Source organism: Cydia fagiglandana, chromosome 2, assembly GCF_963556715.1.
Source record: "Cydia fagiglandana chromosome 2, ilCydFagi1.1, whole genome shotgun sequence".
Taxonomy (NCBI): Eukaryota; Metazoa; Arthropoda; class Insecta; order Lepidoptera; family Tortricidae; genus Cydia; species Cydia fagiglandana.
In genome coordinates, this window is record NC_085933.1 from 14,543,331 (window position 1) to 14,567,333 (window position 24,003).

Below are 24,003 nucleotides of genomic sequence, written 5' to 3' on the forward strand. Positions count from 1 at the left end.
AATGAAATTAAGGTACTTAGGTTAGGTACAGTGAAAACATAATAAAAGCTATTTCAATGGTGACAGTAAATAAAAATATGTTTGTTATGCTTTCATTGTAACCTTTAAAAACTAATAATAGTCACAAAGATAGAGCTAATACGCATGTTCATTTCTCATTTTGTAATATGCACCAGCCTTATCGTCGTTTGTAATTATAACAGCTCTTACTACCTTGTTTTAAGGTCTTTATTAGGACCAGGGTTGTCGTTATTAATATTGATTCAACCAGCTACGCTAATATCTACGTAGTACATATAAAAACAAGTGTGGACGGTTTAGCCATTTAAATGGTCAAGAACCGGCCGGACCTGTGTTGAGACGGTCGCGTTTTCCTCATCGGTGTGATTCCCCGAGATGAAGTGCTATTATTTTAGTTTTTGTGTTGCTCTCAACATCGGACTTATTAGTGGACGTAAGTAATAAATGGAATGTAATAATTAACCATACTACCTATTTATGTACCAGTATTTTTTTTTATATATTCATTCAGATGTCTGAAGTGCCTGTCAGTTGATTGTGATTAACAAGTACTGTCTAGTAATTTTGCTAATATCGATTAACCTAAGTACTTTCTTATCTTTTAAAATTTGTACTTGAATGTGACTAATCAATCATTAGTAAATTATCTTACAGATAAATCCTCGTCTTTACGTTGCTTTTCTCATTTGCTGAGAAGTTTTAAATGATTTTAATTTCCAATAAGAACGTCATACGAGCATCAATAGTAGCGGTAAACATCGCACCAAAAGAATCTGTCACCTTGGAAAACTTTTCCCAATAGAGATATATCTCTACAGTTTGCTTTCAAAAGTATCTTTTACAATCTAATTGTTTTTTATATAGAGACATATACACCTATCCTGTTATTAAGCTATTAGAGAATTTGACGAGAGTAGTCTAATCCGCTACTTATGATGCTGACTGTACATACACATAAACAACACATAAAACTTTTTGTGTGACTTGGACGCATCATTTCTGAGCAACAGGACGGATGCTGCAGTCAATTAGGAAGATTGGAAGTCTAGGAGGGAGGCCTTTGCCCATCAGCAGTGGTACACAATATAGGCTCTTTCATTTTTTTTGCAGAGAGCCAATGTCGAACACCGAAAGGCGAAGCCGGGACGTGCGTGCTGCTAGACAAATGCCAGCCGCTGAAAGACATTGACCAGAACAATGCAAAGACTGAAGAGGATCTGCTCTTCTTGAGGCAAGCGTCTTGCGGACTTAGCTACAACTTTAAACCAAAGGTATTGATTGAAGTTCTGCTATGTACACTGAGAGAAAAGTAGAACAAAAACACACTTAGAATTACAAAAATAAACTTAATCCGGGGACAAGGAGAGTTAACTAATAGGAACAAATTGACTTTTGCAATTTCTATTAGTTCTTGCAATTTCTATTATCTGTTTGTTGAAATTATATTTGGGATTACTGAGCTGTTTGTAGAAATAAATAAACTTTACAGAAATAGTGAAACGTCCATAATTATTACTAAAACTTAATTTTTTTCCCCCATTACAGAACTGTTTTTTTAATTCCTGGTGATGATTTTTCTCTCAGTGTAGTTATAATGAAAACTTAGTTTTATAGTCAGACCGTAAAAAGTCTGCAGTGATTTTGTTAAGTCTGCAGTGCAAGTGTCATTTTAAACGTCAAACTTCTATGAAATTATGACGTATAAATAACACTTACGCTGCGCGGGCTATCAAATCCGCTGCAGACTTATTGGTGCGACTATAAAAAACAATCCGTACGAACGACATGGTTTTGACAAAGACAATATAATCATACAAAAGTTGTCGTCGTTGTCAATGTCCTCAATTAACGTTCCCCAATTGAATTTCTAGGGATTTAAGCCGTCTGCCTACATTGTACTCGGCACGTATTTTCAGGTGTGCTGCCCTCCACAATCAGAATGGTCCTCGTTTTCACGGCCAGCGCCCATAGACTTCCCCCACCGCAAGCCCGTCCGGCCAACCCCCGACAAGGGCGACGACGTCTCAGACGCCGACAGGGAATACGCCGAGTCGTCTGATTGTCCGTCCACCCTGCAGGCACCGGCGCCGGAGACCGGCTGCTGCGGTATTGAGACTATCGGCGGCGATAGGATTGTTGGTCAGTAATTTTAGACAAAATATAATAGGTAATTAAATTACCTATGTGAGTTATGGGAACATATTTTATACATATTACTCGTACTTATTTATATTTGTAATTCTCACGATATAAGTAAAATTTTGGTTTGCTAAGACTGTATCATTTGTGTTGCAGGTGGTGATATAGCAACGGTTGAGCAGTACCCGTGGTTAGTTCTTCTTGAATATGCGGGGGGCTACACGTCATGTGGAGGCAGTCTTATAAGCTCCAGATATGTTCTCACGGCAGCACATTGTATTGGGGCCACAAGATATGGAGAAGCGTAAGTTTATTATATACTTAAGACATTTTAAAACTATTTCTCAACGCGATAGCTAATGCTTTCGTAAAAACCTAGCAGAATTAAAAACCTAAAGTATTATTCGAACTTCTAATGCCGTTGACGTTAAACCACACATATAATGATTTCAAATAGTCTTCTCGTAAACAATTACAACTTATCAACCTCTTTAATGAAACGATATCGCCACTTGACAGTACATAAAGTTTTTGACTGACATTGTCATTCAGATAAATTTGTATCGTCACGAAACACTACCGATAGAGATAGAAACGTTTATGCAACCATTTGCATTTTACGTTTCGTAGGTTAGAACAGGTGAAGTGCTGATAGACAAAATGTGCATGTGGTTGTAAAGCTGATGATGCTGAATTTTATTAATTTCAGAAAGCGAGTCCGACTCGGCGAATACAACACGACTTCCTTTCCCACTGACACAGTTGAAGTGAACGGTGGTGGTTTTGAAATCCTCGAGGTGATCCTCATCAGCATCGAACGTCAGATAGCCCACCCTGAATATAAGGGCGGATTTCAAGGTGGACAGCATGATATTGGGCTTGTCAAATTAAGCAAAAACGCTCCTTATACAGGTAAGTCTTTAATATAAGTCGATTGGATACGTAATTACATTCAGTTAATGTAAATTGTCTTAGTGGGTAAGTTTTAAAATAAGCTAAAGACTGCCAATGTCCTATATCGGTGACCAACTGCTACTAAGTCAATTCGCTGTTGGTCCGGATTTTAGGGCAAATTGCGTATTGGACCAAACGCTAATTGGACAAACAGCGACCTGAACCAAATGCGAGCCAGACAAACGGCTAACAAATCACACTTACCGAACGAGATTTACTGCATAATAAAATTGTAGCCATCGTTATTACACGAACAATTTGGTTTATTTTTCAGACTTCATCCGTCCAATTTGCCTACCCTCTAAGGACCCAACCGAAAAAGCTAGCGAGAACCTTCGCTTCCTGACTGCCGGTTGGGGATCCAACGGGACCGTCTTCTCCGACGTCAAACAGCACATCTCACTCCCCTACGTGCCACCGAACATCTGCCAGATCCCATACAAGCTTAGGCTTAACGATAATCAACTCTGTGCCGGTGGTGAGGAAGGTCGAGACTCGTGTAAAGGTGATTCAGGAGGACCTTTGATGATCCAATATGGACACACCTTCGAGCTAGTCGGCGTGGTCAGTTACGGTCATAATAATTGCGGTACTAAAGATGTTCCAGGTGTTTACACTCACGTATATAAATACTTGGATTGGATTAAGAAAGAAATGATTTGAAAATCCTTAGAGATACTTAAGGAACCATATTGTGTCTTAATAATTTTAATGTCAACGCCGGTTTTGACACGTAAATAAAGCTAAACGCAGCTAATACATACGCTATGACAATGACACGTCCGCTCCATTTTTCATGTCAGCATTTTAAAAACTTTGATGTGATGGATCCTTAATAAATAAGAATTAGTAAGTACTCACCTCGAGCATTCGTCGCTGCGTCTGCGATTTTCTGAAACGCGTCCAGAAACGCAGATATTGCAACCAACGCAGATCTGAAAATAAGTTCCCGAATTAAAAATGTCATTTAGTATTTCATCTTCACATATGAAAAATTTATGATTTTTATTTTCTAGATAATTTTTTTGTCGCCCTACGGCTAGTAGTAAGTTTTTAGTGCTGTGCCTTGAATTAAACAACAATTCTGAAAGATAAATACGACCGGCATTTTTTATTGTGAAAGATACTCCACGCGATAATCTGGAGGCATGGAACAAGACCTGGCTATTGATCTTTGGAACGACACCAATCTAAGGTATATTCATTGATATGTATGCATTGCTGAAAAGTCGTCGTCGGTCCGATCAAGGCATTCAAACCATTTTACTCAACGTAAACAATGGCGTATAATTCCCCCAGTCTGTCTGATTTGCTGCTCCGATTACTCCTCATTCACTATAACTACACGGAACGGAAGTCATTCTTGCCGCCACCTCACTTTTTTTGAAACTTAATGTTTCGTAATTAAGACTGAGATCATTGTCCTTGAAGGTACTGCAGCCATGTTCGTTAAATATCATGTAACGCGTAACTATTTTACCATAAAGAAACAAGTAGGCGTACAGGGTAGTCACACTAGATAATTATAGCTAAGTTCCTTGCCACTGGAGCTTTGGATTTTAACCTAAGTAAGTCTAGCCAATATAAGTTTATAAGAGTTAATTATATAACATTGCTATGGCAAAAGTAATAGGCACCCGTATATTGCGTGACACTAAATTCGTATAACCAGTGACCGCCATTAATTTGGTAGTTTGATCCCCTGTTGTTCCCACATTAATGTAACGGAATGCAACACTTATGTAACGGAAAAACAAAGCTTAAATACACCATGTCACCATATAGGTACCTACATTACTGGATTCAGAACATAGTGGAAAAGTAACCGCGAAAGAGAGGAATATTTTTTTTTTATATAAAATTAATATTATAGGACATTCTTACACAGATTGACTAAGTCCCACAGTAAGCTCAAGAAGGCTTGTGTTGTGGGGACTCAGACAACGATATATATAATATACAAATACTTAAATACATAGAAAACACCCGCTCCAATCACAATTTATCTGCATGTATTAATTATCCCTTTGATTGGCCTGGTATTGGAACTTATATTGTATGCAATATAATAGTAAAAATAATACACTAATATAAAAGTACTCACTTTAGCGCCGAGTGAAGTTTTGTTGCCTTTGATATGAAGTCTTCCCACATCGGAGCACTGTTCTGTAGACAAACAAAAGTACGGACATTAATGTAGCCGTAAGACAAAAGAAATTTTATTAGATTTAACGACATGAAAGACAAATATTAGATGTGAGTGCCTTTATTAGGAAAGAGGTAGGTAATTTTGTTTGTATGTTTGTAAAGGCCAGTGACAAATCCAGCTACACGTGATTTTATATTCGTTCAGGAGCTAGTTTATCTAGAAAACAAAACAGGCGATTTTTGGTGACAACGATGAATAATGATGAGGACACATGTTGAATTTTATAACAAAATCTAGTAAAATAGATAGCAAAGGACCAATTTTTCAGAAAAATACAGGACCTGAAAGTTTCTAAATTTAAGTTTTATTTAAGTTCCAACAAGGAAATAATTAAGGATTCCTAACATTTTATCAAAAAAGGATTGTCTAACAACTATATACCTACATAAACGCAATATTTCACCGACATAAATACAATTTTCTTGTGTTATCCAGCATACTTCTAGATGGACTCTCAGTGACCTTAGTGACGTCACGTTCACTTATCGTTTTGTTAACAGCGCAGCGTTTGGCGAGTGAAGTACGACTGTCGGACATTGACTATCATTTCTAGCTTTTGCAATATTGCTTTAATTTAATGCAATGGCCATATAGACATTTGATCCTAAAACAAACCTGATCAATTGATGAAAATGAAAATTTGTCTCTAGACTATTTTTCGTAAATCTATTTTCAATAAACTGTACTCGTAAATCTTAAAAAGCGATGTAATAAGTCCGTAGTATTTCCAATACGTCTTTAAGAAATATTGCACCTTTTCAGAATCTTTTACAAAAGCCAACAAAACTGCTAACTCAATCAGTCAGGCACACAAAGCGAGAAATAGCACAGTTAGTGGCATATAAAAATTGCAGTCATCCGTCTCAGTACAATATTAGATAAATGGCCGTCCGTCCGTCAGGCGCTATAGAATTTACATAGGCCAGCGTCCCAGCGTTTTACTTTCATCATTCAACTTACACAAAAAATTTGGAAGACTACGTTTCCTATAAACTTTATTCTTTCTATGTTTTTGTTATATATCTAATTTGACTAATTTGTCTCGTTTGTGTTTACGAATAAAGTATTTTTATTCCATTATATTTTATCTGGCATTTTTACATGACATCTCATCAATGATAGGTTTTTTTCAAATAAAAGTAACGTTTTTCGAATGAATGAATTAGGAATGAATTACACTAAATATGTATGATCAAAACTGACAGGGTAAAACCGTGCAAAAAGATCTTGTCAATATACATACTTGTCCTAATCCTAAGTAGGTACCTATTTAAAGTGATGTTATGTGGTACATATAGGTACCCACATTGATTTGTTACAATATTCAATTTTCAATAAATTTGATGTAATTGTGTCACCATGTAACTATTGTCAATTTAAACACATTATTAGTATTATTACATTGGCTTTTCCAAAATCTAAATTGTAAACTTAAGAACCGCGTGTTTTATAGCGTTAGTACCTAATCATTCGACCGGACACTGGCTTGTAAGTAGTACACGTACAGTCCTGTAACGTATCTTCATTATCCTGGTCACCAACTCGCCAGGATCAGGCAGATTTAGACAAAAAACGAATATGATGAGAGATCCTAAATTTTAAGATTTCTTTTTTTGCGATGTTAACCCTTTGTGTCACAATTTTTTAATAATTGTAAAATTTTTTGTAATAAAAGCGTGCAGTATTATATGACTTATGATGACTAAAATAAGGGGAAAATTGTTTTAGGCAATTTTGAAGGGGATGTATGTAAATAGGTGGTTGGTATATAGATGACCACCAGGACGAAAAGAGTTAAGCAAATCGTTTGAAAAATATTACATTTCCATAGATTGGTTGGCATAGATTAATGACATCTATAACATGTCAATACCATTTCTACTGCTATACTAATACTGCTAGTACTCGTAACACACTCTGCTGTTGCATTTGCACAAATATCACTGCGTCACGTTCGTTTGCAATATCAGACAAACATATGGCAAATAATACGTCCATCATATGGTAAGAAAATATGTCTATGTACTTATGATTGTTTTAATGTAATAAATTTTTGTTGTTTTCATATGGTAAGACTATACCTATGCTAAGACATTATCTTCTATCTTATTGATATATAAGCTACTAACGAAGAATAGTTATTTGTATAACAAGAAAGCAAGAACGTTTAAACTCTTGGTAACGTTGAAACCCGAGTAAGGAAATTATATCAAAATGAAGTTCCTATAATTAATTCGCTTCATAAGACCTAATAGCATAATGAACTAATCTAAAATGTTGTTGTTACTGTTGATATTTCGGCTTAAAAGGGTGGAATGGAATGAAAACGTGTTTTGTAAATAAACTAAAAGATGCCTTTCTTAAGAAGCATTATTTTTTTAGATGACCCACTAACATCTGTCTGGACCTATATTTAAACACAACCCTTTAAAATACCTCTAACTATGCGCTATGTCTATCACCCTCCCTCTTGTCAAAATATCTCATTTCTATCTCTTCTTCACAGAGCGGTAAACATCACAAGGATAGTATACTTTGTCCTAGAAGTTTAGGGAATCTTAATTAGGTACATTTAGTGTGTGAGAAATACTCTTTTTCTTAATTTTTTTTCAAATGCTGCGGTGGTAATAATTATATTTATATTAGTAATTAGTGAAACAGTGACAGAATACCGTCGTAGACACGATCTTAGTCTATCTATACCGATGAACTTAAGTAAAATTATTATCAGGTACCTAATATGTAACGAGTACAGTAAGTAGGTACTTGTTTTTGCTAAACCCACTTGATCGACTAGTACCTAAATTCTTTTTGTACACCAGTTTTGTCTTGATATCCGCATCGAAACAATTTCATGGTAGGTAATGATAAGAACCACGACAAATGTAATGTAACTAACTGTACAGCACAGCAGGAAATTATTTTCCGTATATTTTTCTACTTGGGTAGGTAATGAACACACCGGTCTTCGGTGCACAAAATGGTTCTATGGTGCAGTGGAGATAATCTAGATACAAAAAAAAACATAATTATTTGACTATTTTTAACACGAGTAGCACTTCATTCAAAAAAGTGATGAAGTGGAACTCCTGATGATGATCAGAACGGAACTCTTCAACAATACACGTTTGGTGATTTGTTCTCTTCGTTATGTTTGTTAAACAAGTTAGATTTTCAAGCCACATTTGTGTCAAGCTCGAGGATTTATGTTATTACTAAAACTTTGTTTGTTTCTCGTATAAGTGATTTATTATCTTAGAGAAATAAATATATTTGAACTGAACTGATTCTATGAGAAATTGAGGCAACTCCTCAACTCTTGTTAAAGCATACTAACAGCGATTTTAGCTATATAAAAACCAAGCATTTGCATTTAAATTAAACTACATATACAGTGTGGAAAGATAAGTCGGGCCCTGGATGCAGTTTTGTTTCTTTTTAAAAATAAAGGAATGTCTCCTTTAAGTAAAATGACCCAGCTTAAGGATTTAAGGTAGTATCCTTCCAGGGCCCGACATATCTTTCCATACTGTATATATTAAATTTAATTTAAATGAAACTGCTCATGAAGGACCAATGGAACTTCTCTACAAAACGACAAAATATTTTTAAGTCTTGAGGCTAATTATAATTGTTATGAGATGCACTATATATACAGGGTCATTTTTGGACCGATAGACATATTGTGCGAGGTGATTAGGTAGGCCATACTGACCACCTTTTTGTATGGGACCAACTCCGAAATCACAAAAAGAATTTTGCCCGTTTCATAAATTTTGGTCGAGTGGATGTCGACGTTTTCTACGGGAAGGCCATTTTTTTTTTGGGATACCGGGGTTGGTCCGCTAGAAAAAGTTGTTCAGTGTGACCTACCTAATCACCTCGCACAATATGGCTAACGGTCCATAAATTACCCTGTATATGGCATTTTAAACTGTTTTGTGAAGTCGTATTTTTTCTTTAATAGATTATTTACTGTATTATTATACCTCTTTTAAATTTAGAATGTACACACAGCTTAATATCTACTCTTACAGGTCATGATTACTCGTCTTGTCCCGGCTTGCTCATAAGTCTCATAACGGCCTATGACAGAGCAATGACCCTATTTTGTTATGACCGCAATTTTTGTTGTTCTACAGCAAAACGGGACTTAATCACGTAAATCGTGTTCCATTTACTTAGAGATTTTAATGGTATTGGCACGACGCTTCTGAATTCTGAAATGATTATCACAGGCAGGAGGAGCAAAATTCAAGCATCTAATATCTCTGTCAACTCTCGTCAACTTCTCGTCATACGATCTTTACGATGACGTTCACAGACGATTTGATGCAACTAACTGAACTGACCCGTAATGTGGTACAGTTTACAAAATAGAGTGAATATATTTTCGTTGTCAAAGCAAACTCACAAAGAAAGCTTCAAGTCCACTGTACGTTATCTACGTTTCCACGAAAATTCACATTTTCCAAGGGGCGAACCGTTAAGGGGTTTATGTAGAGCCTTTTAGGCCCAATTATGGCAAGATTTGTTGCAGGCCTAAATGGAGATTGCAAGTGACGGTTCAATTCTATCCGGATTTAACGTTTAAATTTAATAATTAACTGCGGTGCGGCATTTTGATAAATATGAACTGAATAAGGTTTTTCAAGGTACATAATCGTATTTTACTTTGATTGTTTACTAATTAGATAAATATTATATCGATAGAAGAAAGCTAGAATATAAGTATACATGAAACCATGAAAATTTATTATAGAATACATTGTGACTCATAATATAACGATCATTTGCTTTATTATATGTAATCAAGGTATGTTTAAATTAAGGGATATAAGACAAATACCCCGTATTGCCCCAAAAAAAACCTCTTTCAAACTGTTAGCTTAGTTACTGCAAAGTTTTGTCAAGTATTCAAATGCCAGGTAAAACTATAAGCTCTTACAACAAGTTCCAACTTCGACGAACTCTACTCGTTAGCGAGTTAACGAATGCACACCGATAACTTCTAACTATAATTTGACTACAAGAAATAGGGTACCAATAGTTAGAGCACCACTAAGTCTCATATTGTCAACGGTTCTTGTTAATTACAATACCTATTTACAATGATTAAATTAGTTTTGTTTGTTCGAATGTTTGTTGTGTTTTGATGACATGGTTCAGCTAACTTTGCTTAATTATTCTGTCTATTTTTTTATTATTTCGGTTTTCATTTGAATTGATTATCCGAACATTCCGAGCTATCCAAGACGATATTTATCAGGACGAAAAAAGTTATACATAAAAGATCCCACGCAAAATAAGGAAATCTGACCCTACCATACATAGGTACTTTCAAGTGTCAGATAGAGTCAGACCAAACTAAGTTGGCAGCGATTTTGATATCCCAGACGCTGTAAATGTTAAGTAAATGTCATAATTTCATAGAAACTTGACGTTAAAATAACACGTGCACTTCCTGGACTACCAAAATCGCTACCTACTTAGCTTGGTCTGACTCTAGTGTAGATACTATTCAGAGAGTAAACATTTTCAAATCATGGCAATGATGTCATTTTAATTTGAATATTATCAAACTTACCTAAGTAAATATTTGCTTAACTGCTAGGTATCGCCGTGTTCCCGAAACGCAACAGGCCAAATGAAAATGCGATACCTACCTCTTGCAAAACCCACGTGAACCATAGACGTAAATATCATTTGCTGTAAACACCTCTGTGGGTTAGCTTTGAACACCATCTGTTATATTATGTAACCACAATTTATTCGTTCATAAACAGATTTCATTACTTTATAAACAGTCGTATAAACGTTCCGGGTGCTATTAGGTAAACGAGCTATCGTAGACTCTTCTTCTTCTTTTATATCTATATAAAAAGATTGGATTTCGTAATTGTATTAAGACAAAACAGAACGCATTGCATACCTAGCTTATATGTATATAAGGTGCGTTTTAGACGGAATATTAGGTACGTACCCACTTAAGGTTATATACATAGTTGGTCATCACTGAACAAAATGTAACATACATAAACCTTGTAATGCCGCATTTCATAATAGTTTAAGATTTTACGCAAAGATAACGAAAGCTTTCATCAAAGCGCCCACGTACCCAAATCATCTACCTACGTATTTACTTAACAACCTCGTATCTCAAGATACAGCAGATTGGAAAAGGAACTTTATTTCAAGGCAACACATGTCAATAATGATAACGTGGAATATACATTGTATACCTATATTTAAGAAAAGTGAACAGCTTAAATTGAGATTTAGTAAACACAGTGTTCATTCACCTGCGAGCAGGGACTGAAAAGGTACCGTTAAAAACGGTTATGACCGGTCTTTTTAAAGGTACCCGACCGTTAAAAGTAGCATTTCGGTACCAATATCAATCGGTACCCGTATCCAAACAAGCTTCCGTTCAAACGGTACCGTTAAATAAAAGTACCTTTAGGTGTTTTTTTATAGGTACCCGACCGTTAAACTAGCATTCCATATTGATATCAATACTTTAGGTATCCAAATAAGCTTTAGCCCAAACGGTACCGTTAAATGTAGGCATCCGTCCAAACGGTACCCTTAAATAAAAAAACCTTATAGCGTTTGATCTGATACCTCAATTCAAAGCGGTCACTCGCGAGAGCGGGAGGTAACGCGTGTCTCCCTCTCACTTTTCACTAGGTACACGGATCCCAATGTGATTGTTTGTGAATTATATTGTCATCATCATCATCATCATCATCATTGACATAAAAGCCATCATGGGTGTCGTTTTATAGGTTTCAGGGAGTGCAGAATTCAAAAATGATGACAATTTTGGAATCCAAGATGTCTGACGTGCACTTTGACATAAAAGTCATCATGGGTGTCGTTTTATAGGTTTCAGGGAGTGTAGAATTCAAAAATGATGACAATTTTGGAATCCAAGATGTCTGACGTGCACTTTGACATAAAAGTCATCATGTGTGTCGTTTTATAGGTTTTAGGGCGTGCAGAATTCAAAAATGATGACTCGGCACTCCTATGTCGACTTTTATGACAAAGTGCACGGCAGACATGTTGGATTCCAAAACAGTTATCATTTTCTAAATCCGCAGTCCTAAAAGCTATAAAACAACAAAGACCTTATTACAAAAGGCATAAGGTCCTTTACCTACTGAAGACCGTTAGCCTTAACGGTACCGTTTGAATTTTATTTATTCGGGTACCGTTACTATTTGATACCTTTTCAATTGATACCTTTATATTAGATACTGGTATTTTGCCGTTTTATTTGGGTACACTTACTGTTGGATACCTATTCTATTGATACCTTTTTTTTTAGGTACTGCTATTTTGCCGTTTGATTTGGGTACCGTTTCTGTTGGATACCTATTCAATTGATACCTTTATTTTAGGTACTAGTATTTTGCCGTTTTATTCGGGTACCATTACTGGTGGATACCTACTCAATTGATACCTTTATTTTAGGTTACCGGTCTTTTGCGGTTTTTCAGTCCTTGCCTGCGAGATAAAAATATAACCGTAAGCGCCAAGGAACATGTCTCTCGACAACTCAGGCAGTGATTAAAGTTGCTTTTTTGTTACTTCAAAAAGGGTCAAACGCCACTATACGCATATTACCTTTTTTGGCGTGTTTTTTTTTATAATCATCATTGTTCGTGGCAGTGTGCATTTCAAGTGGCAGAGGCAAAAAATGTTCCGGCGCAAGCTTCCCCCTCTTAACTCAGGGGGGCCTAATCCAGAAGTGTTAGTTATTTTATTAAAAACAAGTTACCAAGCATTTTTGTTCAGATTCAGGCCAAATTCAAATGCCAGCATCCCTGGGAAAAGTACAGAATTCGTTATCGTTATACGAGATTAGCCTGTTTATGCATGTGCGCATCCGACACCATTCATGATTATCTACGCTTTCATATGAGAATGCCCCGCTTAATACAGACATCTAGCAAGATAACAAATTACGCCAGTTTCTGTCAGTTAAATTAAACACTTTTGTTCAACGGCGAAGGCTAATAGATCTTTTTAATCTGTAACGTGAAATAGTATTTTTCTACTGCTCTTCTTTCATTTGTCATTTATTAATCCGTAAACAAATACTCATAAATAAGAACTAACATATCAGGGCCGGAATAAATATATACCTACTCTATTCCCCAAAACGGCACTTGTGCTTTAAAAATAATAAAAAAAACTGTATGTGTTTAAAATACAATATCGTGGGTACGCTCTGTTTTATGTTCTGGGCCAAATGTTATATAGATAATAACATTAATAACATATAAATACAGTATAGTGAAAGTTAAGAAAATTGTCGTAATAGTTAACATTTTATCAAAAACTTGTCTATAAAACTAAAAACAAAACTATTTTTAAAGTCAACGTGTAAATGACCGTAGTTATGCAGAAAACGACCAACTCATTTTTTTGTATCAATGCAGAAAGCGACCAAAGCTATTGAGTTAGGGTGTAAGTCACTTTGACAAAAATAAAAAGTTGGTCGCTTTCTACAGAACTACGGTCAAATAATGCTCTACGTTTGATGCTGAACGTATCCATGTCGTTCCGTTAACAGGTTCCCATCTATTTTTATTCATATCTTGACTTCATCTTGAAAATTACTTCCGACGCAGAATAGAGCTATTTTAAATAGATGTGGGATATGAGTATGGGACGCGAACAGTTTTGTTTGCAACTTTGTTCAAGAGCAATAACCATAGCAAAATCATTCTGAAAAGTCCTGCTTGACAAAACACGTTAAAGCCTCGTTTTTGTTATTACTCTGTTAAGAAAACCTTGTAGAGTGAATAAACACAAGAAGGGAAGTAATGAAGCAGGGAAAACGCCGGATATTACGTTACAGTAGAATCCCTCCATGGTTGTTTACAATTCAAAAAAATACAGGGTTTGAAAGGAATAAAAAGGTTTTATGTATATAAATAACAATGGATACATCAAAAGGGCACTTACGAGTTGCGGGCCAGCTTATAATCATTTGTATTGAAATGAAAGCATAATGCAGCTTTAGACAGTTATACAAATAAAAGTAACAAAAAAACCTAGCTGAAGTGTGCAGTACCTATATGTACCAATCAATTTTAGCAGGACATAAAATAATGAGTGCTAGTGCCTGTATGCTTAAAACGTTACAATTCATTTTTAATTGGACGCGGGCAAAGGTATGCATGGCAAAAAGATTTTTTGTGATGAACTCAAACTCCTTTATATTGACATTTCTTGAACAAGGCGCCATAGGAAATGGGTCGCATTGCGATATGAACCCGCATCGCATTTCAAAGCGAAAAGAAAGCCACTCGACACAGAAGTGGGTGTAAGTGGGCGAGTAGTCTGATGTAAGGTAGACAGCTGATAACGCGGAGGATTTGAGCTGGACAGGCTGTACCATCATTCAGCAGTAGGCAGATGTAGAGGGTCCCCTCTAATGCCTGCCTGTTAATCAAATCAGTTTCTTTTTTCGACTGTCAAAACGATTAGCCACTACTTAATATATGTGAAAACAGAACAAGTAACGTAACGTCACGTCACGGTCAAGACACCTACACTGTTTTCTTCTATCCGATTTATTAAATAGAAATTGTGTCAAAAAATAATTGCTGTCTACGTTTTTCTAATGATTTTCTGGTGCTTAATTTCGTGCAGTGTTAAATATTACTTAAAGCCTAAAGTTAAATATTACTCTTTTGTTTTAATGGTTTTTGTCTTACTTCCCGGCTTTTGTAGAAATTTATACTCTTACGTAACAATTTTCACTCAGATGCCAAAAGCAAAATTGAGCATTGTGAACTAAAGGTAATATAAAAACTTTTCCCTTCCCATTACGTTGAGCACTTTCCTACTTTTAAAGGTCTCAGTAAGAACTTATTCGAGCGTAATTGAGTATGGCCTTTCAAATACCTATTGTTTTCTAACACGTAAAGTATCTCGTAAATCAGCACCAACTCACGTTGCTGTAACGGTTGATGTTGTTGAAAGCGAAAATAGATGGCGGAATATCGTACTAGACTAGAGCAGCTGATGTGCTGCGACTTTCGAGTACATAGTCCAATTTTTTTAATTATTTTGATCTAAGCTAAAAAGCACTGTATTCGATTAGACACTCACCCCAGCCTCGGTACAAGAGTACATATACATAATTATATTCTGGTCTCTCCGGTCGCAGTCACTCGGGCGTTTCTAGCATGCCCTGCATGCTCATACGAGCGCTTACTGGGAATCCATGCGGAAGTGTACACAATATGTGCACCAAATTTTTAGAGTAAAATGACTAAAATGTAAATATAGGTACAGTACAATTTTTAAATAAATAGAAACAGTTTCACATAACATTTAATATATTTATTTCAAAGATTGAAGTTTTATAAATCTTATAATAAATATATCAAGGATTGCAAATCTTTAAAAACTTAAGAGCGTACCTGTGGAAGTATGGATGGATACATTGGTAGATTAAGAGGATCAAGTGGCTAAGTAAAGCACTGGTGGCCTAGCGGTGAGAGCGCGCGACTTGCAATCTGGAGGTCGCGGGTTCAAACCCCGGCTCGTACCAATGAGTTTTTCGGAATTTACGTACGAAATATCATTTGATATTTACCAGTCGCTTTTCGGTGAAGGAAAACATCGTGAGGAAACCGGACTAATCCCAATAAGGCCTAGTTTAATACCCTCTGGGTTGGAAGGTCAGATGGCAGTCGCTTTCGTAAAAGCTAGTGCCTACGTCAAATCATGGGATTAGTTGTCAAGCGGACCCCAGGCTCTCATGAGCCGTGGCGAAATGCCGGGATAACGCGAGGAAGAAGAAGAAGAAGTGGCTAAGTAAAGCAAAAACAAAACATATCATAAGAAGGTGTAACGAAAGAGAAAATATACCATGTTGTAGGGTGATCGCAAATATCGCTTCGTAATGAACTTACGGAACCACTTACATCGCCCCGCGTAGTACTAAGTGAGTTTACGCGCCATTTTCATTTATTGATAATACGAGACATCGGGCTTGCCGTTATGTACGTTATTTGTTATCCAAAAATAAATATTCTGAGATCGGGAAATGCTCGGGATCGGCTGTTCAAAGTAATTCCGAATGATTTTATGGTACCCAGTACGTACCAAATACAAGTAAAAGTACACGTACCTACGGTAGTCCTGGATTCCTCTAGTCACATGTAGAATTGTAAATCCAGAAATACACAAGTCTGTAGAAATAATTTGAAGACTATTAGGTAATCGATAAGTATCAAACAAAATGTAAACAAGCTAATTTCATCATCATCATTAACTTAAGAGGTATTCTCTTGTCGGTGGAGTATCTTCCAGCTTTCCCTATCCTGCGCCAGCTAATTTAAAGCAGCAGATTCTTTCTACGAGTAAGTCACAGTTCACGAGACAGCGATTTTATCGGAGGTTCAGATAAAGGCTCGAACTTTGGTAAACGTTTCCTGGCGCGATCTAATTAGTTTTTAAGACAAGGGGGTTACTTTCCCGATTGTTTCCCTAAGAAAATATGTTTTAGAAAACTTAATAAAAACGTTGCTCGAAGAAACAGTTTCGTTAGAATAAAAATTACACAATTTATCAGCAACTATTACTAAATTAGATAAATTCGCCCATTAAAATTATCGTGTTGTGTCATTAATACAGTGTGTATGATATATTTTTAACCATTTTCATAAATAGCTAGTTAAGCCCTCTATACCTAGTTACGGCACGTAGGTAACTTTAAATTTTTGGTTGTTACTTTAAATTTAAAACATCGGATCATAAATTAATTGTAATACCTTTCTTTACAAAAAAAACTTCAGTGTCCGTCTTAAGTAGCCGTTCCAATTCAGCATAAAAACACCTCATAGTACAGAAAATATAAATTCGATTTCCGTTTACGTGGGATGTTCTAACCAACATATTAATGCTGTTGAATAGGGCGCCATCGTCGGGTGAACGGTCTTAGATATAAAGTGAATTCTGACTTTATCGAGCTGTATAAACATTTTGGTCAGCTAGTGATGGGACGTGACTGCATTGTCGATAAAGATCTAGAATTCCGACGTTCGTGTCTTGTATTTCGTGTTCGGACTTGATCAAGTTATATAAACTTTGCAACCTGCATGGGTCTCTCTATTTAAACGTGTAGGATCGAAATGAGGATATTTAAAAAAAAGCTGTTGAATCAAAATGAAATAATGGTTACCTGATGATCGTATAAAGCCGGGTTGGGCTGCTGTTGGTGTTGTGTCTCTAATTTTACTACAAGAAGTATATCGACAGTATCGACACTCCGACTTCTCTACTGGCTCCAAGCATAGGGCGTGGGCGCGTTGTGAAATTCGGCCAAACCCTGATCCGATAGGCCTTACTTATTTAGAAAACGGAACAACATATAATGCAATCTATTGCTTCCTACCCGCTTTGATGTTACAAAGATAATTTCTTAAGTAGGTATAGGTAGTATTGAACATTATGCCACCGTAAAGACAACATTTATTATATTGAAAGTCAGAGAACACTTACATTACTCAAATAATTAACCCAAAAACGAAGAATCACCAAAGGACCTTACAGTATTTATATAGTCCTAATTGTAAGATCAAGTGCATAACATTAGCATCTAGTATGCAATAAAGAACAATCAGCCTATTACGCAAGCATCTAAACAAGACGCCCAATTAGATGACGACATCAGAGTGCAAAGAACCTAAACGGAGACCTTGACATGCACTTTTACTTTGAGATATGCATAATGTATGGATTTGACTATTGTTCCAGACGCTTAATTTAATGCAGTATTAATTTGTACTCTACTATCCATCTGCCGGCACCTATGATAAAAAACCGGGCAAGTGCGAGTCGGACTCGCGCACGAAGGGTTCCGTACCATAAAGAAAAAAAAACGGAAAAAAAATGCAAAAAGAAAACGGTCACCCATCCAAGTACTGACCACGCCCGACGTTGCTTAACTTTCGTCAAAAATCACGTTTGCTGTATGGGAGTCCCACTTAAATCTTTATTTTATTCTGTTTTTAGTATTTGTTGTTAAGTATAGCGGCAACAGAAATACATCATCTGTGAAAATTTCAACTGTCTAGCTATCACGGTTCGTGAGATACAGCCTGGTGACAGACGGACGGACAGCGAAGTCTTAGTAATAGGGTCCCGTTTTACCCTTTGGGTACGGAACCCTAAAAAACGATTGAAGAAACGTGTCATCCAGACAGCACTAGTGAGTAGTGACAGCGGCAAACGATTTTCAATTTTTTTTTTTCATAATAGATGCATTAAAATGCACCAAACAAAGAATATACTACTCGGCGCTACTAGTAGTACCTTACCTACTCGTACTCAGCGCGCTACCTTTACCTGAACTGAACTAACATTTGCTTTCCCGGAGAGTTGCTGTTGTTAATTAACAGTAAATAATTAATCCTAAAGGCGGGTTGTGATCTCGGTGTAACTACTTGCTTTTTTACAAATTTACTTGCTTAACCCCTCAACTACCTTGTCCCGTATCCGTCCCTGACAATTTGGACTGTAATAAAATTAATAATTTGGTTATTAATTCAGTAGCAAATTTTTGACACTGGCGTTCGAGGGTAACCCCTAAGTAATATTAAGTAGCGTCGAAAGTCCTATGTGATGCAAATTATGCAATTATTTTCGCAGTTTGTTAGCGACTTAACTATAGTGCGAAACGCCCCGACTTCGCACGTGTTAACAAATAAATTATTCTCTTATAGACAAAAGTATCCTTCTCGCGTTCCTTCGCGTTTGTGTTTGAGCAATTTCTTTTTACCGAGTTTACCGACGTGTTGTGGCAAACGATATTTCGTTTCCCTCTCCTGTGACACAAACACATCATATCATATCAGTCATAAAGAATATCGCCACAGTCAACCCGCTTTTATAGATGCGCGAGTACATGGAAGGTAATAATAATTGGATTGTAAAATATATAGGTCAAAGCAAACAAATGTTGAATAAGAAAATATGAAATTGATCAGATTTCGGGAGGTTCACAGAGGATTATGTTTGACGTTTGTATTAAGTCTACGGAGATATCGTCAGACAGTTTATTTTATATTGAATTAATTATTTACTTTATACCTAGTAAATTAAAAGTTCCTTATGGCAGTTTTGTCGCATTCTAATTTTGAAGTATATAGTTGTGCAACAATATACAATGCATGTACCCTTATTCGTACGAGTAGAGTAGTTAATCAGACATGACAGCCATAAAATAAATAGTTTTAATTATTAAGAGTTCAACATATTTAGGTCAGCCAATTCTGTCCTTCCGGTGGACCTTGTGTCCAAAAGGGCTGGCGACTAGCCAAACCGAAGGGCCTGCTGATTACTAACTACCTAAAAGAACAGTTACGTTCAACGGAGTGCTGGTAGTCTACTAGGTCCAGATTTATTTTTATATACTTTTACCCATGTTTTTGGCCAGATTAGAAACGAGTTCTAGGTATATTTATAAAACATTCCGTTTTCACGAACTGTACAGAGCCAGCAAAGCGAAATCTATTTCATCATCATCATCATTTCAGCCTATATATGTCCCACTGCTGAGCACAGGCCTCCTCTCATGCGAGAGAGGGTTTGGGCTATAGTCCCCACGCTAGCCCATTGCGGATTGGGGACTTCACATACACCTTTGAATTTCTTCGCAGATGTATGCAGGTTTCCTCACGATGTTTTCCTTCACCGAAAAGCTAGTGGTAAATATCAAATGATATTTCGTACATAAGTTCCGAAAAACTCATTGGTACGAGCCAGGATTTGAACCCGCGACCTCCAGATTGAAAGTCGGGCGTCATATCCACTCGGCCACCACCGCTTCTATCTATTCGAAATCTATTTACCGTATTTTATTTACAAAGGGAATCTGTAAATACGTGCAATTCTTTTTTGAGTACACTTGACAAATTTAGGCGCCTGACACGAATGAATGTTTGAAATCCGGTGAAATGTAGATCAACGATTTTTTCGGAATCAAAATTTCGGAAATTTAAAAACGTTAACAGGTCGTTTTTTGGAACTTTAATTTAAAACAGAAACGTGGTATTTCTTATATCCATGAATTGTACAAATAAAAGAAGCAAATTGTCATATCATATGAAGGTAATCTTATTATTTATCGTGATCATGAACAAAGTTTCGAGGAAAAATTATAATACCTAAGGAATCTTTTACCATTCTTCGGACATTTTTCCATATATTCCAAAAGTTTTTTAGTAGTAATTGTTAGAGCAAAACCTGAATATTTCGTGCGCAAGAAAACAAAAACGTATGAATATTCAAACACATGTCCTAGCGGCTACCTTTACTTGGTGGGAACCCTTTCCACTCACGACACGACTGCGACTGATGTAAATGCCAAAGCAGATTTCGATGTATTAAGTAACTAAAAACCGATAGGCTACAACTACCATCCAATTTATTTCAACTGTAGGTATTATACCTATATTAGTTAAACTTAGAAAGTCTATCTTCGTCAATATGTATTTTTCACTTTTACCAGATTTATTGAAAGGTGCTTTTTTAATTTCGTTTGAAAGTGCACCTTCGTCAAACTTTGTATTCACCCGATCATATCGATAGGCAGTCTCTTTATACTGCTGAAATTTGCCTTAATTTGATCGGTCGGTGTTTCGTCATATCTGAAACCCTGCTTCATTAAAAGATTCCCATTGTACGACTTTACAGTAACTACACAGTAACGACTACGTGGAGTGTAAACTGCACTGCTAAGGTATGCCGTCCACGTAGCGCGGCGTTGTTATGTAACCTTTGACAATGTCACCCATGCTACCCGCACTGTTGATACAGTTGTATTAGGTGGGACTTCTGTTACACCTACTATGAGTACGAGTTTTAAAATCTTAATAAATATGAATTTGTATGTATAATACCATTCCCAGAACGTGTAAAGATGCTATACCTACAATGCATTGTAGCAACTACAATGAATTTGCATCCTTCACTTACGAAGCTGCCGAAACGAACGAACGTTCAAACACCCATGGAATAATACCTGAAACGATATAACAAGAATTATAGGCAATCAGAAAAATTATCCTTGGTAATTAATATAATCATACAGTATGCCGAACAATAATACCAGCTTGAATTGAAACAACGTTGCGTTGCATCTTCTGACTAAATAAGGAAGATATTTTTCTGACATTAAACAGGAACAAATTGTATACAGTTTACATACTAATAAAAGTAATAAAACACTTGTAGCAGTGGACACAACTGAATAAACATAAATTGAGCGTTGAAACAACTGCATAGAATCAATAATTATAACATTAGTCTATATTTGTCCATACCCAAGTACACGTTTTCTTTGCAGAACTAAATGTGGTATTACTGAATCGCGGTTAGAAAGGGATTGAGATAGCTGTCAATCCATATTGATATTGACGTAAGTGTATGGAAATCTGTTATTTCTAATCCCTTTCTGATCGCGGCATGATAATATCATAAAACGCAGACGCGTTATAGACGCAATGAAAATATGGGACTAAACTTCAATATATTTTTTCACACTCGCTCAGTAAATGTGGAATTGCACGCAGGTTATAGCGGGAGTTATAGAAAAAGCGTTCTCCCTAGGGAGTTATGAAGTTTCTAGTGCCATAATTAACAGTTTTTTATCTTTATACTTAATTTTTGTGTCGCAAGTGTGATGAAAAACATTGTGTGTAACTCGGGGCGTAATAATATTGCAAACTCGAGTCTATAAATCGCTCCGGCAAGCCGTCGCGATTTAACTTACTCTCGTTTGCAATATTCAAGTTACGCCCCATGTTGTACAATGTACTATTGTCAAATATCGTGGTATTTACAGATTTTGTAATACCTACACAGTAATGACAATGGCAGATGTATGTAATGATTGTTAATTGTACATAATAAATAAATTGTACACTCCATGCAATGGCAAATAGTTGACTTTTTGTCATTAAAAATAATCACATTTCGCAATGCTTCGACTTAATTACACATAAATTAGCTTAAAATAAATGGAAGCAACAACTGAGGAAGTTTCGGTCGCCTGCGCATGGTGCTGCAACGAAGGAAACTGATTATTGAAGAGAGCACGTGCATCCGCGAGGGGTATGGCGAAATACATACGAGTAGATTACCCGCGCCTTATGAGGCGAACAATCGGAATTGCCTGTCAGACCTGTATAGTCTAATAATACAATAATTTAACTATCAATTAAATGTTATGTCTATAACTGGGTACCTACAATGTGTAGTTGTGTAGATGAGCTCAACAGATATTTAAGCCTGTATCGTTCGTTGCTTCTTGTCTACGGCTTTTTGAATTGCAGGTATAGTTAATCGAAGTACAGTTATACAGAATTTTTAGGAATTGATATATAATGATTGTATCATTCCATTACCTAACCACTAAATTGATAATTCCATTCAACAAATACATGTCTGTTACGTGCCTATGAGTATATGGCGCCAGTTACACCCGTAACATCTAAATCCAGTTACTAAATTGATTTGACCGATAATCCTTCTATGGGTATCTAAATAGACCACTTAACCAATCAGTTGTATTGATAACCGGTTCCAATCCAACCGTTATACACTCGGCGTCAAAAAAATCGCACCTCGCCAAAAATTCGTTTCAAGCAAATATAGATCTTATCTAATGCATTGTACCCTGTCAATATTGGTATCATTTGAAAGCGCAATTAATGAACTTTATAAAGATTAGTCGTGATTATCCGTAAAAACAACCATCGCCGAACATAGGCGTTTTGTTTAAAAAAGGGCCGTGATCCAATTTTAATCGGTCCGTTGTTGTGCAATCCGGGACGGGTATAAAATGGGGGGTAAAGGTTAGTTATGGTTTATTCGCTCTCCAAAGGTCACTGAGGTTACTAATGAACCGTTACAGCAAGAAAAAATCCTCGGACATGGATACTAGGCCAGAAGGAGCAGCTCAAGAGGTGGCACTGCTACAAACAAGACTATGGCAGTAAGAAGTTGCTGAAAGATTTAACATAAGCGGTTTCCGAGTCCGTCGAGTTTTGCTAGGGTTCCAGGTGACTGGTGGTTACATCAGGAGGCCTGGACCTGGAAGACAACACTGCTCTTCCGCTAGAGACAACCGGTACATTATATCGAACTCTTTGCAGAACCATTTCTCCGAGGCTGTTGAGCTGCAGCAGCAGCTTCAAGCAGCTCAAAAAACAGCAGTAAGCATCGCTACGATCGGAAGAAGAGAAGAGGATGTTGCACCGTAGAGCTGCTACAGGCCCCCAATTAAAACAATAGCTTAACGACTAGCCAGGAGGCAATTTTGCCGACTGCCCTAAGATTGGACGTTTGAACAATAGAGGAATGTCCTCTATTCCGACGAGACGAGGGTGTGCCTTTTCACCAACGACAGGTGCAGGAGGGTGTATAGGAGGCAGGGAGAGCATTTACGCAAGCCTGCACTGAAGAACCCGTCTGCTAAGGGGACGGATCTCGCATGTTCTGGGGCGGCATTTCGATCGACGAGTAAACTGATCTCCTGTGCATTTCCGGCACTGAAGGTGGTCACAGCCAGGGATCCCTGACTGCTCGGCGTTACATAACGGTGTTCTTGGAGGAGCATGTGATCCCATATGATGGTTTTGTTGGAC

The 24,003-nt window shown here is 36.7% G+C and overlaps 2 protein-coding genes across 2 annotated transcripts in view; one reads left to right on the forward strand and one right to left on the reverse strand.

Annotated features, from left to right (window-relative positions):
* Positions 1 to 24,003, reverse strand: part of LOC134676742 (protein MTSS 1) — a 119,622-nt gene that overhangs the window by 41,096 nt on the left and 54,523 nt on the right. Inside the window, exons 2-3 of the mRNA XM_063535130.1 lie at positions 5,219 to 5,280; positions 3,976 to 4,049 (exon numbers count right to left, since the gene is read on the reverse strand). Of these exons, the coding sequence (XP_063391200.1) occupies positions 3,976 to 4,049; positions 5,219 to 5,280 (136 nt within the window). The remainder of the gene's footprint in view (positions 1 to 3,975; positions 4,050 to 5,218; positions 5,281 to 24,003) is intronic.
* LOC134676437 (phenoloxidase-activating enzyme-like) lies at positions 314 to 3,935 on the forward strand. Its single transcript, XM_063534837.1, has 6 exons — positions 314 to 454; positions 1,132 to 1,292; positions 1,938 to 2,160; positions 2,317 to 2,464; positions 2,870 to 3,072; positions 3,389 to 3,935. Exons 1-6 carry the CDS (start codon positions 397 to 399, stop codon positions 3,775 to 3,777), a joined length of 1,182 nt encoding a protein of 393 aa, XP_063390907.1. The 5' UTR covers positions 314 to 396; the 3' UTR covers positions 3,778 to 3,935.